General features: G+C 43.6%; 1 protein-coding gene across 1 annotated transcript in view; it reads right to left on the bottom strand.

Moving 5' to 3' along the window:
* Positions 1-379: 379 nt before the first annotated feature.
* The window catches only part of DLGAP4 (discs, large (Drosophila) homolog-associated protein 4), an 89,771-nt gene continuing 76,956 nt past the window's right edge, over positions 380-13,194 (bottom strand). The window contains exons 12-14 of the mRNA XM_010829248.1: positions 2,349-2,440; positions 1,507-1,662; positions 380-654 (exon numbers count right to left, since the gene is read on the bottom strand). Coding sequence (XP_010827550.1) covers positions 436-654; positions 1,507-1,662; positions 2,349-2,440 — 467 coding nt within the window. The 3' untranslated portion in view covers positions 380-435. The remainder of the gene's footprint in view (positions 655-1,506; positions 1,663-2,348; positions 2,441-13,194) is intronic.

Here is a 13,194-nt window from a genome sequence, read left to right on the forward strand (position 1 = left end):
ACGGTCAGAGCTGGGTAGCCGGGAGAAGGAAGGGCGTGGCAGGCGCCCAAGGCTGGCCCTGGGCTGTGGTCATCTTGTAAACAGGCTAGTTTAAGCTCTCATTAGACAGAACGAGTAAAAAGACCGTGGTCTGGAGGCTGGGCCGGGGAGTTGCCGAAGTCCATCTATCTAGTCCGCCGTGGCCAGCAAGAGGAGAAAAAAAAGTTTCCTAGTTTCATGTTTTTGTTGATTTTTGTGTGTGTGTGAAGTCTCCATAACCTAAAGCTTGGAGGGACCCAAAGAAGCCAAATCGTGAGCCCTTGGATGCATCAATTTGAAAGTTGGCTCAGGGTCTCTAGACAGAATAACCATACTAAAGGTTGAGAAAATTTTGTTCCATTTGCATTTAGTTTGTGGTTTTTTGTTTAATGATTTAAAACTGCTTGCTTCCTGGTCTCAGAGCCGGGTCTGGGCCTCAGGGACATAAATCTCGATGCTGTCCGCGCTCTCTGTGGCTGAGTTCTGCCGCACGGAAGCCGCCCGCTTGGCCGCCAGGAGTCTCTTGCGGGCCTCCTGCCGCTGCCTGTCCCCAGCATCAGAGGCCTTGTCGCGGCTCACTGCCGGCTTCGATTTGGCTGGCTTCTTTGGGACCGGAGGGGGTGCTTTCTTCTCTTCCTTTAGTGAGACAGTGAGGAGGGAAGAAAAATAAAATAAAGGCGCCACCGTGTATGTGGCGGCACTACCACCCACCATATGCTGGCAGCTGGAGTCTCTACCCCAGCTCCCCTGCATCGGGCACAAGCAACACACATTTGGAACCAGGAAGCCACAAGAAGCGATGATGGTGGGAAGAGCACGAGGCAGAGGAGCAAACAGCAAGCTCACAATCCTAGAGTTCTAGGAGGAGGGGACAGACAGACCACCCCTTCCCACCCCTGCTTGGAACCACTGAGAGCCCAAAACTCACGCAGGAATCACACAGCGAGAGATGGGATTTAAATTCAGGGCCTCCGACTCCCAGATCACATTGCAAGTGCTATTCTAGGGGATCAGAACTCACAAGGGCCACAGTCCAGTACCCAATAACCGAAGGGGTCACTGGGCACCACTGTTTCACAGATGGAAGCCCGGGCCTCAGGGACGAGGCCGGCCTGGGAGGCAGAATCCGGTCCAGACCCCTGGACTCCTGGCAGTGTGGTCCTAGGAGGAGGACCATTTTTCTGCCTCTGACGTTCCAACAGCTGTGACTACACTAGCGCTCCAGGCTGAGGGCATGTGTCTCCCGGAGTCCCATTTTCCGAACATGCAGGGCAGGAAGGCATGCTTCGGGGGCAGCCTCAACTACACAGAACCAGCGGCATGCTGGACGAGCGCCGAGCATGGACCCCACACACTGATGGACGTGAGCCCCCAGCTCAGAGACGACACACGGAGAAGGGAGCCAAGCAGCACTGACCGATGTGGGCAGCGTTATTGCCGACCAGGAATTTGTCCCTGGACTTCCCCTCCGCACTGCTCCATGCTCACCTTCCTCTTCTCGGGGGTCTCCACCAGCTGCCAGCTGTTGGCCTTGAGGTGGTAGAGTTCATCAAACTTCATGCTGATGTCCTCGATGGACAGCTGGAGCAGGTCCCAGAACCCTGCCAGGTCCTGGGCCGTTGGACGTGGGTTGGCATCAGGGTTCTGTGGGACAGAGGTGGGTCAGTGGGGCCAGCAGGGCAGGGGGGTTTGTCTTGCACCCCATCCCAAGTATGGTCTCCTGGCCCTGCGTGGGTTCTCATGCACATGGTAACAAAGCCTTCGCCACCTCTGCCGGGCTCTGGTGCGGAAGGCCCTCGGGGCCTACTGTGTGGCTGGCGGGCGACTCATCGTCTCATAGGGAGGAGGCAGCATCACTCCCAGGTTGGTGTGATTACAGACCCATGGGGGTGCCCTCCCATCATTCTGTTCTCAGCCAACACATTCCTCATGACTTCCTCAGTGAACCCCCAAACCCCTACTGGTCCCAGAGACAAACACTGGCCGTTGTGCCCCAGCCCTGGCCGGACGGAAAGAGGCTCCCCACAGGAAGAGCTGCCGCCCGACAGGTGAGGGTGACGGAGAAGGGAGACCCACCAAGCCTAACGGTGGTTATTTCTTTAGTTCTTACCTTGACTGTCTGTTTTTACACAGAGCTCACGTTTCTATTTCAGAAGGTGTTAAAGACCTGAAAGGAGCACCCCGGCCCTTTTCTGGTGGGGGCACCGACACGTGCAGTGTCATCCTTCCGATGGCTGAGGAGGCAGGGCCTTCGCCATGTCAGGGAGGAGGCCACAGAGGCTCGGAGGCTAACCCAGCCCCCACTGTGGAGGAAGAAGAGTCACACTTACCAAGTTTTGCTCACAGAGGCCCCGGAACTGCTGGAATTTCTGCGACATCAGTAGCTGGGCACTGCCCACAGCACTGAGGACTTTCCCTAAGACTGAGAGAGAAGGGGGAGAGAGGCTGAGCAGAGCACAAGGTCTGGTTTCACCTCCCTCCCCACCACCTCAGGATACCAGTCATCATGTGGTGATGGCAGCCAGTCTTCATTTTATTTACACAGTAATTAACCCACTAGTTGCTAAGGATATTTCATAGCAATAAATCGGAAAACTGAGTTTAAATGGAAAAAAACTTTTCAGGGAAACAAATTACTACTATAGGCTCAACAGGAAATAGAAAATCTGATTAGACCAATAATTGTTTAAAATAACTGAAGCAGGAGTTAAAAATCTTCTCTAGAAAAAGGAACCAGGCCTATATAGTTTTACAGGTGAGGTTTTACAAAACCTTCAAGGAAAAGATAACCCCTGTTATATATATTCAAATTCTTCCTGAGAGTAAACATACACAGAAAATGACACAGCTAATTTCAGGAGCCCTGAGAAAAGATAGGACACGACAAGAATGGGCCACTTGCATTAGGAACACACAAGCCTTAAGAGCAAAGAGCAGCGTTAACCATGAAGTGTTCAGCCCAGGAATACCAGACTGAAGTCTTTTAGTGCGATTTCTGTTTTTAAAGTGGCAGGGGAGACTTTCCTGGTGTACAGTGGTTAAGACTCCACACTTCCAATGCAGGGGGTGCGCATGGTTAAGACTCCACACTTCCAATGCAGGGGGTGCGCATTTGATCCTTGGTCAGGGAACTAAGATCCCACGAGCCACACGCCACAACGAAAGAGAAGCCTACAGGCTGCAACAAAGAGCCTGTGTACTGCAGTGAAAGCTCCCCCAGGCCACAACTGGGGCCTGACGCAGTCAAATATTTTTTTTTCTAAAGTAAAAAAATTAATTATGTTGTATGTCATCAAAATAATAAAGTATGTCATCAAAATAATAAAGTAACAGGAAGACAATACTATCTCCTAACCCCCTTAGAAATCACTGAAAAGCAAAACAGTACATAAATCAAAACGCACACTGTCTCCTGATGGAGCTCCAGAGCACGGTAAACGCTGTCTCCTGATGGAGCTCTGCAGCACGGTAAACGCACAGTCTCCTGGTGGAGCTCCAGAGCACGGTATATGAGGAAGTGTCAATGTGCAGCGACAGCCACACAGGGGGGGTTCTTGCAGTTGAAGGGCTCAGATAAAGGTGACAGTTTTGAGTTCTTAAAAGTAGCATAACTTGAGAGGAGAACCAATAATCTCTTGTTTGAAATAAAAAGGGGTGTGGACTGCAACAGGAGCTTCCCTGAACCTGATTCAGCACCGAGGGTGGGGGGCAGGGGGCGACAACACTGCCTGGTAACTGCCCTCTGGTGTCCTGGAGAGAAGACCACGCTGAAGGATGCACTGCACCCGTCGCCATGCTGAGGAGCTCCTGCCAGCCTGGGACACCCTCCTGCCTCCTCCCCCATAATAGTCTACTTAAAACAGCTTATCTAGGAGGAATTTCACCTCATTTAGAAATTAGTTTACAAAGGAGCCCATGCAGGAGCTCAACACAGTATAGGAGCAGCAAACGGCAGATAAGTGTTTACCAGGAAGTTGTTGCCAGAGAACAGATGAGAAGTGTGACATGTAGCCACAGATATTTAAATGGTAGTTCAAAGCAGAGATTGAGGTGCTCTGAAAAGAGATTTAAGAGCATGGAAGGAGGTAAGACATGAGCTCTGGAACTACTGCAAGAGAAAAATCAGGCATCACAGAAACCAGGGTCATGATGGTCACAGCACAAAGAATAAACCGTAATGAAAACCAGTAAGGATGAGGGGACAGGAGTGGAAAAGCTCCCGGTGTAAAACCCTTACACTGCTAGATGGACATCTTAAAGCTGCCAGGAATAACTGCAGGTAGTGGGTGTATGTTGGAGAAGGCAATGGCACCCGACTCCGGTACTCTTGCCTGGAAAATGCCGTGGACGGAGGAGCCTGGTTGGCTGCAGTCCATGGGGTCGCTAAGAGTCAGACACGACCGAGCGTCTTCACTTTCACTTTTCACTTTCATGCATTGGAGAAGGCAATGGCAACCCACTCCAGTGTTCTTGCCTGGAGAATCCCAGGGACGAGGGAGCCTGGTGGGCTGCTGTCCATGGGGTCACACAGAGTCAGACATGACTGAAGCGACTTAGCAGCAGCAGCAGCAGTGGGTGTATGTACCTGGCTTGGTCTAAAGTAGAATGGGAATAAAAGAAGTCCCTTTTGAAGAATTCCTCATCATAAGACTGCACTTAGGTACCTTATTTTTTTAAGAAATAGAAGAAGCAACTAGAGGACTTCTCTGGTAGTTCCAGTGGCCAAGACTCTGTGCTCCCAATGTAGGGGCTTGGACTTGATCCCTGGTCAGGGAGCTGGATCCCACATGTGGCAACCCAGACCTGGTGCAGCAAAATAAAATAAATACTTAAAAAAAAAAAAGAAGCAAGTAGGTATATTATAATGAAGAGACTATTTAAAAGAAAGTGACTGAGAGAGTGCCAAAGAATTGATGCTTTTGAACTGTGGTGTTGAGAAGACTCTTGAGAGTCCCTTGGACTGCAAGGAGATCCAACCAGTCAATCCTAAAGGAAGTCAGTCCTGAATATTCATTGGAAGGACTGAAGCTGAAGCTCCAATACTCTGGCCACCTGATGCAAAGAACTGACTCATTGGAAAAGACCCTGATGCTGGGAAAGATTGAAGGCGGGAGGAGAAGGGGATGAGAGGATGAGATGGTTGGATGGCATCACCAATGAGATGGACATGGGTTTGGGTGGACTCCAGGGGTTGGTGTTAGACAGGGAGGCCTGCCATGCCGCAGTCCATGGGGTCACAAAGAGTTGGACACGACTGAGCAACTGAACTGATACTGACTGAGAGACATGGAAGAGAGAGGGAAACTTAACATACATCCGTCAGAGTTCTAAAAGGACAGAGGAAATGGAAGAAAAGAAATTTCTTCAGAGTGATCATGACTTAGGATATGACTAGAAGAACCACCCCATCTCATTTTATGCTTAGAGAACCTGGGTACTAAAATAAGACACGGATGAGAAGGGAAAACTACCAGCCAAATTATCAAGAATAAAGGCAGAATGATTAAATCAGATATTAACAAAAGTGCAACAATGTACTAAAGTAATATAACTCAGCTGGGTTTATTCTGGTACTATAAGACAGATTCAATATTAGAAAATTCTAATAACTTCTGATTCTGGCTATGAAAAACCAATTACTATCAGATAAACTGAACTTAAAAAACCCACAAAAAAAACTAAATAAGATACTCAAAACAACAAAATATCTCTTTCAAGGCATTAAAAAATTACCAAAGCAGCCAGAATTTGAGAGGCTAAGGTTTTAGTGAGAAGGGAAACTATAACCAGGTGAGTCTGATAGTCTGTTATCCCAAGGCACCTCCCAAGTTTATAGGCAGCAAAAAGCTGAGTGCTCCGAAGACGAAGTGGTGGCTGAGAGTCTCAGAAGCTGGGCAGAGCTTGTGGTAGTTCCACAGGGACCGGGAGACAGACCAAAACCGGAATTCGGAGCTACAAGGCAGACAGGACTTGGGGGAAAGCACCTTAAGTTGAGCAAAGCTTCCAGCCGTCTTAAGATGGGGGCAAGACAAAAATTGGAGCTCAGTGTCTGCCAAGAAGGAGGGGCTTGGAAATACCCCAAGCTGTCACAAAACCCAGCTCTGAATCAGCTGAATCTCATATTGGATTAAGTTGGTTTCGCCCTATGCTATTGTCTGTAAGAGTAAATCCATTCTTGAAGAATAGAAAATCATTCTTTAAAAAAAAAAAAAAAAATCATCCCGAGTCTCAAGTTATTTCTGTAGTTTTCATATACAGTTTCTGGTGTTGAATAAGAATTACCAAGCATGGGGATTCCCTCATGGCTCAGTGGTAAAGAATCCGCTGCCAATGCAGGAGACGCAGGTTCAATCCCTGATCCAGGGGGATCCCACATGCTGTGCGACAGCTAAGCCTGTGAGCCTCCACAACTATTGAGCCTGTGCTCTAGAGCCAGAAGCTGCAACCTCTGAAGCCTGAGCACCCTAGAACCTGTGCTCCGCAACAAGAGAAGCCACTGCAATGAGAAGCCTGTGCGCCACAACTAGAGAAAACCCCATGCGGCAACAAAGACCCAGAACAGCCAATAAATGAAAAATAAAAATTTAGAAAAATTACCAAACATGCCAGGAGGTAGGACCAAATGACTGCACAGCAAAAGAGAAAAACCAGAAAAAAGTAAAAGACCCGCAGGGGATACAGGTACTAGAAGCGCTGGACAAGGGCTGTAAAATGACTGAGTTCGTCCAAGAAAATATATGACATGATGGGGAATTTCAGCCAAGAACCAGAAATCTAGCAAAAAGAATAAAATGTAATTCTAGAACTAAAAACATACTGAAATTGACTGCAGTGAAAGTGAAAGTCTCTCAGTCGTGTCCCACTCTTTGCAACCCCATGGACTATACAGTCCATGGGATTCTCCAGGCCAGTATACTGGAGTGGGTAGCCATTGCCTTCTCCAGGAGATCTTCCCAAACCAGGGATCGAACCCAGGTCTCCTGCATTGCAGGCGGATTGCACTGCACTGGATTCCTTACCAACTGAGCTATCAGGGAAGCCCACTGATTGCAATAGATAAGTTTTGTAGATTAATTACAGCTAAACTATAAAATAACCCATCAGAAAATGTCCAGATTGAGGTCCTGAGGAGGAAAAAAAAGAAGGAAAATTCAGAAGAGAAAATGAAGAAACGACATGGCAGTCTAAAATATGTGTAACTGGAGTCCACAAGGAGAGAAGAAATAAAATGGAGCAGAGATCTGAGGAAATGATGGCCAAGACTTTTCTGAAACTGATGAAATTTATTCAGGCTGAAGATTCAAGAAACCCTGTGAGCATCAAGTTGGAAAAACACAAAGAAAACCATACCTGGGTATCCTAGTAAAAATGGATAAAACTCAAATACAAGAGAAAAATCTTAAAAGCAAAGGGGAAAAAAACTATTCTTCAAAGAAGCAGCAGGAAGACTGACTTTCCAATAGAAAGTCTGGAAACCAGAACATAATAACTTTTATAAATAAAAGTACTGAAAGAAGATCAATACCTACCTAGAGTTTTATACTTAGCAAAAAATACTGTTCAAAAAAAGGGAAAAATACAGAGATTTTAAGACAAATACTGTATTAATATAAATACTAAAGGGAGTTCTTAGGGCAGAGGAAAGTGATCCTCATAACCACAGAAATAAAGAAGTGAAGTGTTACCAGAAAGAAAAGAGTAATTATGTGGGTAATATTGATTGTATAAAACAACAATAATGTCTTGGGGCAGTGAGATCATATTTATAGAACTGAAATATCTCACGGCCATAGTACACATGATCAAGGTCCTTGCATTATCTGTGAAGTGGTAAAAGTATTAATTTAGTCTTACCAAGTCAAGGATACAGAGTAACTGCTAAAAGAACAATAAGCTAACATGAGAAAAGTGGAAATAAATATTTGATTAATCTAAAAATAAGACAAGAAAGGAGAAAAATCTATCAATAAATTTACCACATTACAGATTAGAAAAACAATATGATTATCTAAATAGATACACAAAATTCCATTAAATTCAACAATTTTCTTAACCAGAATAAGTGTATTTATAAGAGACCTATAGTAAACATCATACACAATGGTACAATGCTAAAAGCAATTCCTTATTTACAAATAAGAATACAGCAGTATTTCTAGATACAAGATCAATAAAAAGGGCAAGAGCATTTCATCAACTAAAGAAAAAGAATACAATAATAAAAATACTAACATCTTTCCAAAATTAAAATACTAATCTAACGAATCTTTAAACAATATGTAAAACTTCTGTGTGGAAAATATAAAATTTAAATGAAGGACACTACAGAAGACCTACATAAATGGAGAGACATAATCATGTTCTTGGATACAAAAGACTCATTTATAAACATCAATTTTCTACCAAACTGATGTACAGATTTTATATAATTCCAGTCAGAACCTCAACATAGAAGTTAAAAAGCCAAGTCTAAATTGTACATGGAAAAAGCAAAGAGCCAATGCCAAGATATTCCTGAAGAAGAACAGGTTGGAGGAATTTGTCTTTTCACTTACAGTAAGTCTCCTTCGTACCAACATTCAAGTTGTGAACTTTCAAAGATGAGAACACGCGTCCCATCAGGGTCAGGCTGGGTGCAACTGCAGCCTGCCCGTCTCCCCATGCCGACGTCGCTCAGCCGCGCTGTCTCCCACAGCCTCTCCCTCCTCTAGTCAGTGACGCTTCCTGCCTGTTAGTGCCGGCCCCTGGATGCTAGCTCTTGCACTGTACTGCCTGACTCTTCAAGGTACTGTAGTGTAACATTAAAAATGTTTTCTTTACTTCTGTACTTGTTTTTTATGTATTATTTGCATGAAAATAATATTACAGTACAGTACTATATAAATGATTGTGTTAGTTGGATACCGAGGCCAACTTCGTTAAACTTATGAACAAACTCGACTTACAGATGTGCTCTTGGAGTGGAACTCATTCATATGTAGGGGACATAATGTATATAGAAAATCCTAAGGAATTCCCCCCAAAACAGTGAGGTTGCAGCATACGAGATTGATGTACAAACATCAATTGTGTCTATATAGTAAGGATGAACAGCTGACAATGGAATGAAGAAAGACTTCATTTACAATACCATCAGACAGAATAAAATATTTAGGAATAAACTTAACAAAGAAATATGACTTGTCCACTGAAAACTGCGAAACAGTACTGAAAGAAAATTTTAAAAACTTAAATAAAGATAGCCTATGTTCATGATCAGAAGACTTAAAAGATGGCAACACCTGTCAAACTGAATTACAGATTTAACACAATCCCTATCAAAATAAAATCCTATCTGCCTGTTTTTTGAGGAAATTGACAATCTGATCCTAAAATTCATATGGAAATGAAAAATGAAGTATGAACTTTAGAACTTCCTTTAGTGAGAAAATGAGAGCTAGCCATAAACTTCTTTTGCTTGAAAAATAAAATTGGAGGATTCATACTTCCCAGTTTCAAAACTTATTTCAAAGCTACAGTAATCATGACAGTACGGTACTGGCCTAAGTATACACATGTCCATTAATGCAGTGAAATAGAATTGAGTCCAGAAATAAATCCTTACATTTAGTCCGCTGGTTTTTGACAAAGATAGAAGACTATTCAATTGAGAAAGAAGAGTCTCGCTAATAAATGCTGGGACAACTGGATATCCGAGTGTAAACAATGAGGATGGACCAACACCTCACACCACATACAAAAACTAACTCAAAATGGACCACAGACCTAAATGTAATTACTAAAGGTATAAAACTCTCAGAAGAAAACAGGAGTAAATCTTCACAAGGCTGGATTAGCAACGGCTTCGTAGACTTGACAGCAAGTCACGAGCGACAGATGAAAAAAACCAACTGGACTCCATTAAACTTTTGTGTTTCAAAGAATACCTACTAGCCAAAAAGCGGAAACCACTGATGAATGGATAAGCAAAATGCAATATATCCACACGATGGAATACTGTTCAGCAATAGAAAGAAGTGAAGTGCTGACACATGCTACAACATGAATAAACTTCAAGAACATTAGGCAGAGTGAATCCAGACATGAAAGAACACATCGCGTATGATTCCATGCGTGTGAAATGTTCAGAACGGGCGGATCTATAGCGAATGAAGCAGATGCGAGTTTTAGTGCTTGTGCTCAGTTGCTCAGTCGTGTCTGACTCTTTGTGACCCCATGGCCTGCAGCCTGCCAGGCTCCTCTGTCCCTGGGATTTCCCAGGAAGAATACTGGAGTGGGTTGCCATTTCCTAGAGTGATGGCTGAATGGGTACAAGGTTTCTTTTGGGGTAAGGAAAATGTTTTAAAATTAGGTAGCAGTGATGGTCACACAACTCTGGATTACTAAAAACCGCTAAATTGTATACTTTCAAGGGGTGAATTTTATGATATATAAATTACATTTTAATACTATTATAAAAACACTGCTCACAACCAAAAAGTAGAAGCAATTCAAATGCTCATCAGTGGAATGGATAAGCAACATGTTCGTACGGTGGAATGCTGCATGTCAATGGAAAGAATGAACTACACGTACATGCATTAACATGGATGAATCTCACAAACCAGGCTGAACCAAAAAGGCAAGCTTCAGAAGAATTCAGACACCCGGCTTCTATGAATGTAAATTTTGAAAACAGGCAAAACTAAACAGTATGTTCCTTAGGGTCACACATATATGTGGTACAAGTATAAAGAAAAGCAAGGGCATAACTAACACAGAATCAGGATAGTGCTTACTGCTATGGCAGAAAGAAGGTGATCTATCACCAGGTCCAAAGATCCTGGTAATATTCCATTTTGTAAACTAGGTGGTGAGAAAAGGAGTGTTCTAAATTTTTCTTTATTCTGTCTACTGTTTGCATGTGTATTTCACAATAAAAATGAAGGTTAATAAGAATGAGAGCAAAAATAAAGGTTTTCAGATAAATCAAAACAGGGTTAATGCCAGTTCTCCAGGTTCTCACTAAAGACAATTCTAGGGACTTACCTAGTGGCCCAATGGTTAAGAATCAACCTTCCAATGCAGGGGACACTAGTTTGATCCTCTGGTCAGAGAACTAAGATCCCACATGCTGTGGGCAACTAGAGAGGCCTGCAGACCCCAACTAGAGAAAGCTGATACGCTGCAACGAAGACAGCCCATGTGACGCAACCCAGACCCAGCACAGCCAAAAAAAGACAGTTCTAAAGGATGAACTCAGCAAAGAAGAAAATGATCCAGGAAGGAAGATCTGAGATAAGGAATTATGAACAAAGAAAATGATAAACACATGGGAGTTATTATATATACACACATTTAGATAATTGAAAATTATATAATGATAATGTGTGCGCTTTTAAATTATAAGAAAACAATTAGATAAATTATATGTTAAGGCTTTTGTGTTGTTTGGGAGAAAGGTAAAAATGTTGAATAACTTGCTTTTACAATTTTAAGTGTTAAAGGAACAGAAATACGGTGCATAACTTCTATGGTGGTTATGGCTAGTTGTCCTAGCATTTGTCTCTCCTTCTCCCTCAGAAGTAGAGCCTTTTCTTTATTTTGTTTGAAACAGCAACTTTATTCAGATGAAATAAAACACAGGAATTTCTCAGGCAAACTGGATTTTCTAGGAAAAAGTACTGTCAAACGGAAAATATGAGACATGGTATGCAAAGTCATAGAATAAGTTACATCAGTACCAGGGTTGAATAACGACTTCTGCTGTTAGTATGATGTCCTATCTCTAATATGCACACTCTGTCCAGCAAGCGCGGCACAGACGTTTGAAAACAAGTACTCTGGGGGGGACCTGTGGTTTTAACTGGGCACATACATGGCTGCCCAGACTCAGGCATTTCCCAGGCTACCCTTGCGACAAGCTATGAGAAGTCTGGTCAAAGGGATAGAAGTGGGAGTGGTAGGTGGGGCTGGCTTGTTCTATTTTGCTACTGGTTCCTTTGCAGCTGGAATGCTCTCAGGGTTCTGGAATCCAGCAGCCATTGGGAAAGATGAGAAGATCTCATGAATGGAAGCCAATTATGACATCGAACCTAAAGAAGAAAGCCTGGGGCTACAGCATTACTATTGCAGACATTCTTGAATGTGAGAGAAATAAAGTCTTGTTCAAACCACCTTTTCTTTCCTTTTTAAATGTTATTTATAGGCAGACCTCATTGGAAAAGACTCTGATGCTGGGAGGAATTGGGGGCAGGAGGAGAAGGGGATGACAGAGGATGAGATGGCTGGATGGCATCACTGACTCGATGGACGTGAGTCTGAGTGAACTCTGGGAGTTGGTGATGGACAGGGAGGCCTGGCGTGCTGCGATTCATGGGGTCGCAAAGAGTCGGATACAACTGCGGGACTGAACTGAACTGAATCCAAGTTAAAACACAGCCTCAAAATAGCAATGGGAATGGAGAGAGAGAGGTGTGTTAATGCAAAAGAAGGCAAGAAAAGAAAGGGAAAAAAAGAAACCTCTAAAAAGTAGAATGAAGAGCACAAAATAACATGGTAAGGATAAATCCCAAAAGGAGCAATCCCATTGTAAATGGGTGACATTTTCTACTTTTGAAATAAAAATTAACAGACTGAACAGATTACCAAACTCAGGTATATGTGTATAAGAGGCATAATTATAAGGCGAGTGAAAAGTTGAAAGGACTGAAAGCTGTGTGGCAGATGAACACTAACCGAGGAAAGCTGGTACAGCAATACTCTCAACACTTTACAACAAAGACTTTGAGGCAAAACACAATTAGGCATCTGGAAAAATAGAATGAATCACTAAACATTCACCAGGGATATTATTACATCCTGAGCTTCGTACATCTAAGATATCTTCAAAATAACATAAAGCAAACATCTAAGATATCTTCAAAATAACATAAAGCAAAATGTGACAAAACTTTAAGGAGAAATGGACCAACTCACCATTTTATAGAAAGTGCTAGACTTCCCTCATGGTACAGTGGATAGGAGTCCACCTGCCAATGCAGGGGACACAGGTCCGATCCCTGGTCTGGGAAGATTCCACATGCCTCGGGGGCAACTAAAGCCCATGGGCCACAACCACTGAGCCCTTGCTCAGAGCCCAGGAGCCGCAACTACTGAGCCCTTGAGCTGCAAGTACTAAGGCCCATGCCCCAGAGC

Source organism: Bison bison, unplaced genomic scaffold (assembly GCF_000754665.1).
Source record: "Bison bison bison isolate TAMUID 2011002044 unplaced genomic scaffold, Bison_UMD1.0 scf7180017864500, whole genome shotgun sequence".
In the NCBI taxonomy this organism is placed as follows: Eukaryota; Metazoa; Chordata; class Mammalia; order Artiodactyla; family Bovidae; genus Bison; species Bison bison.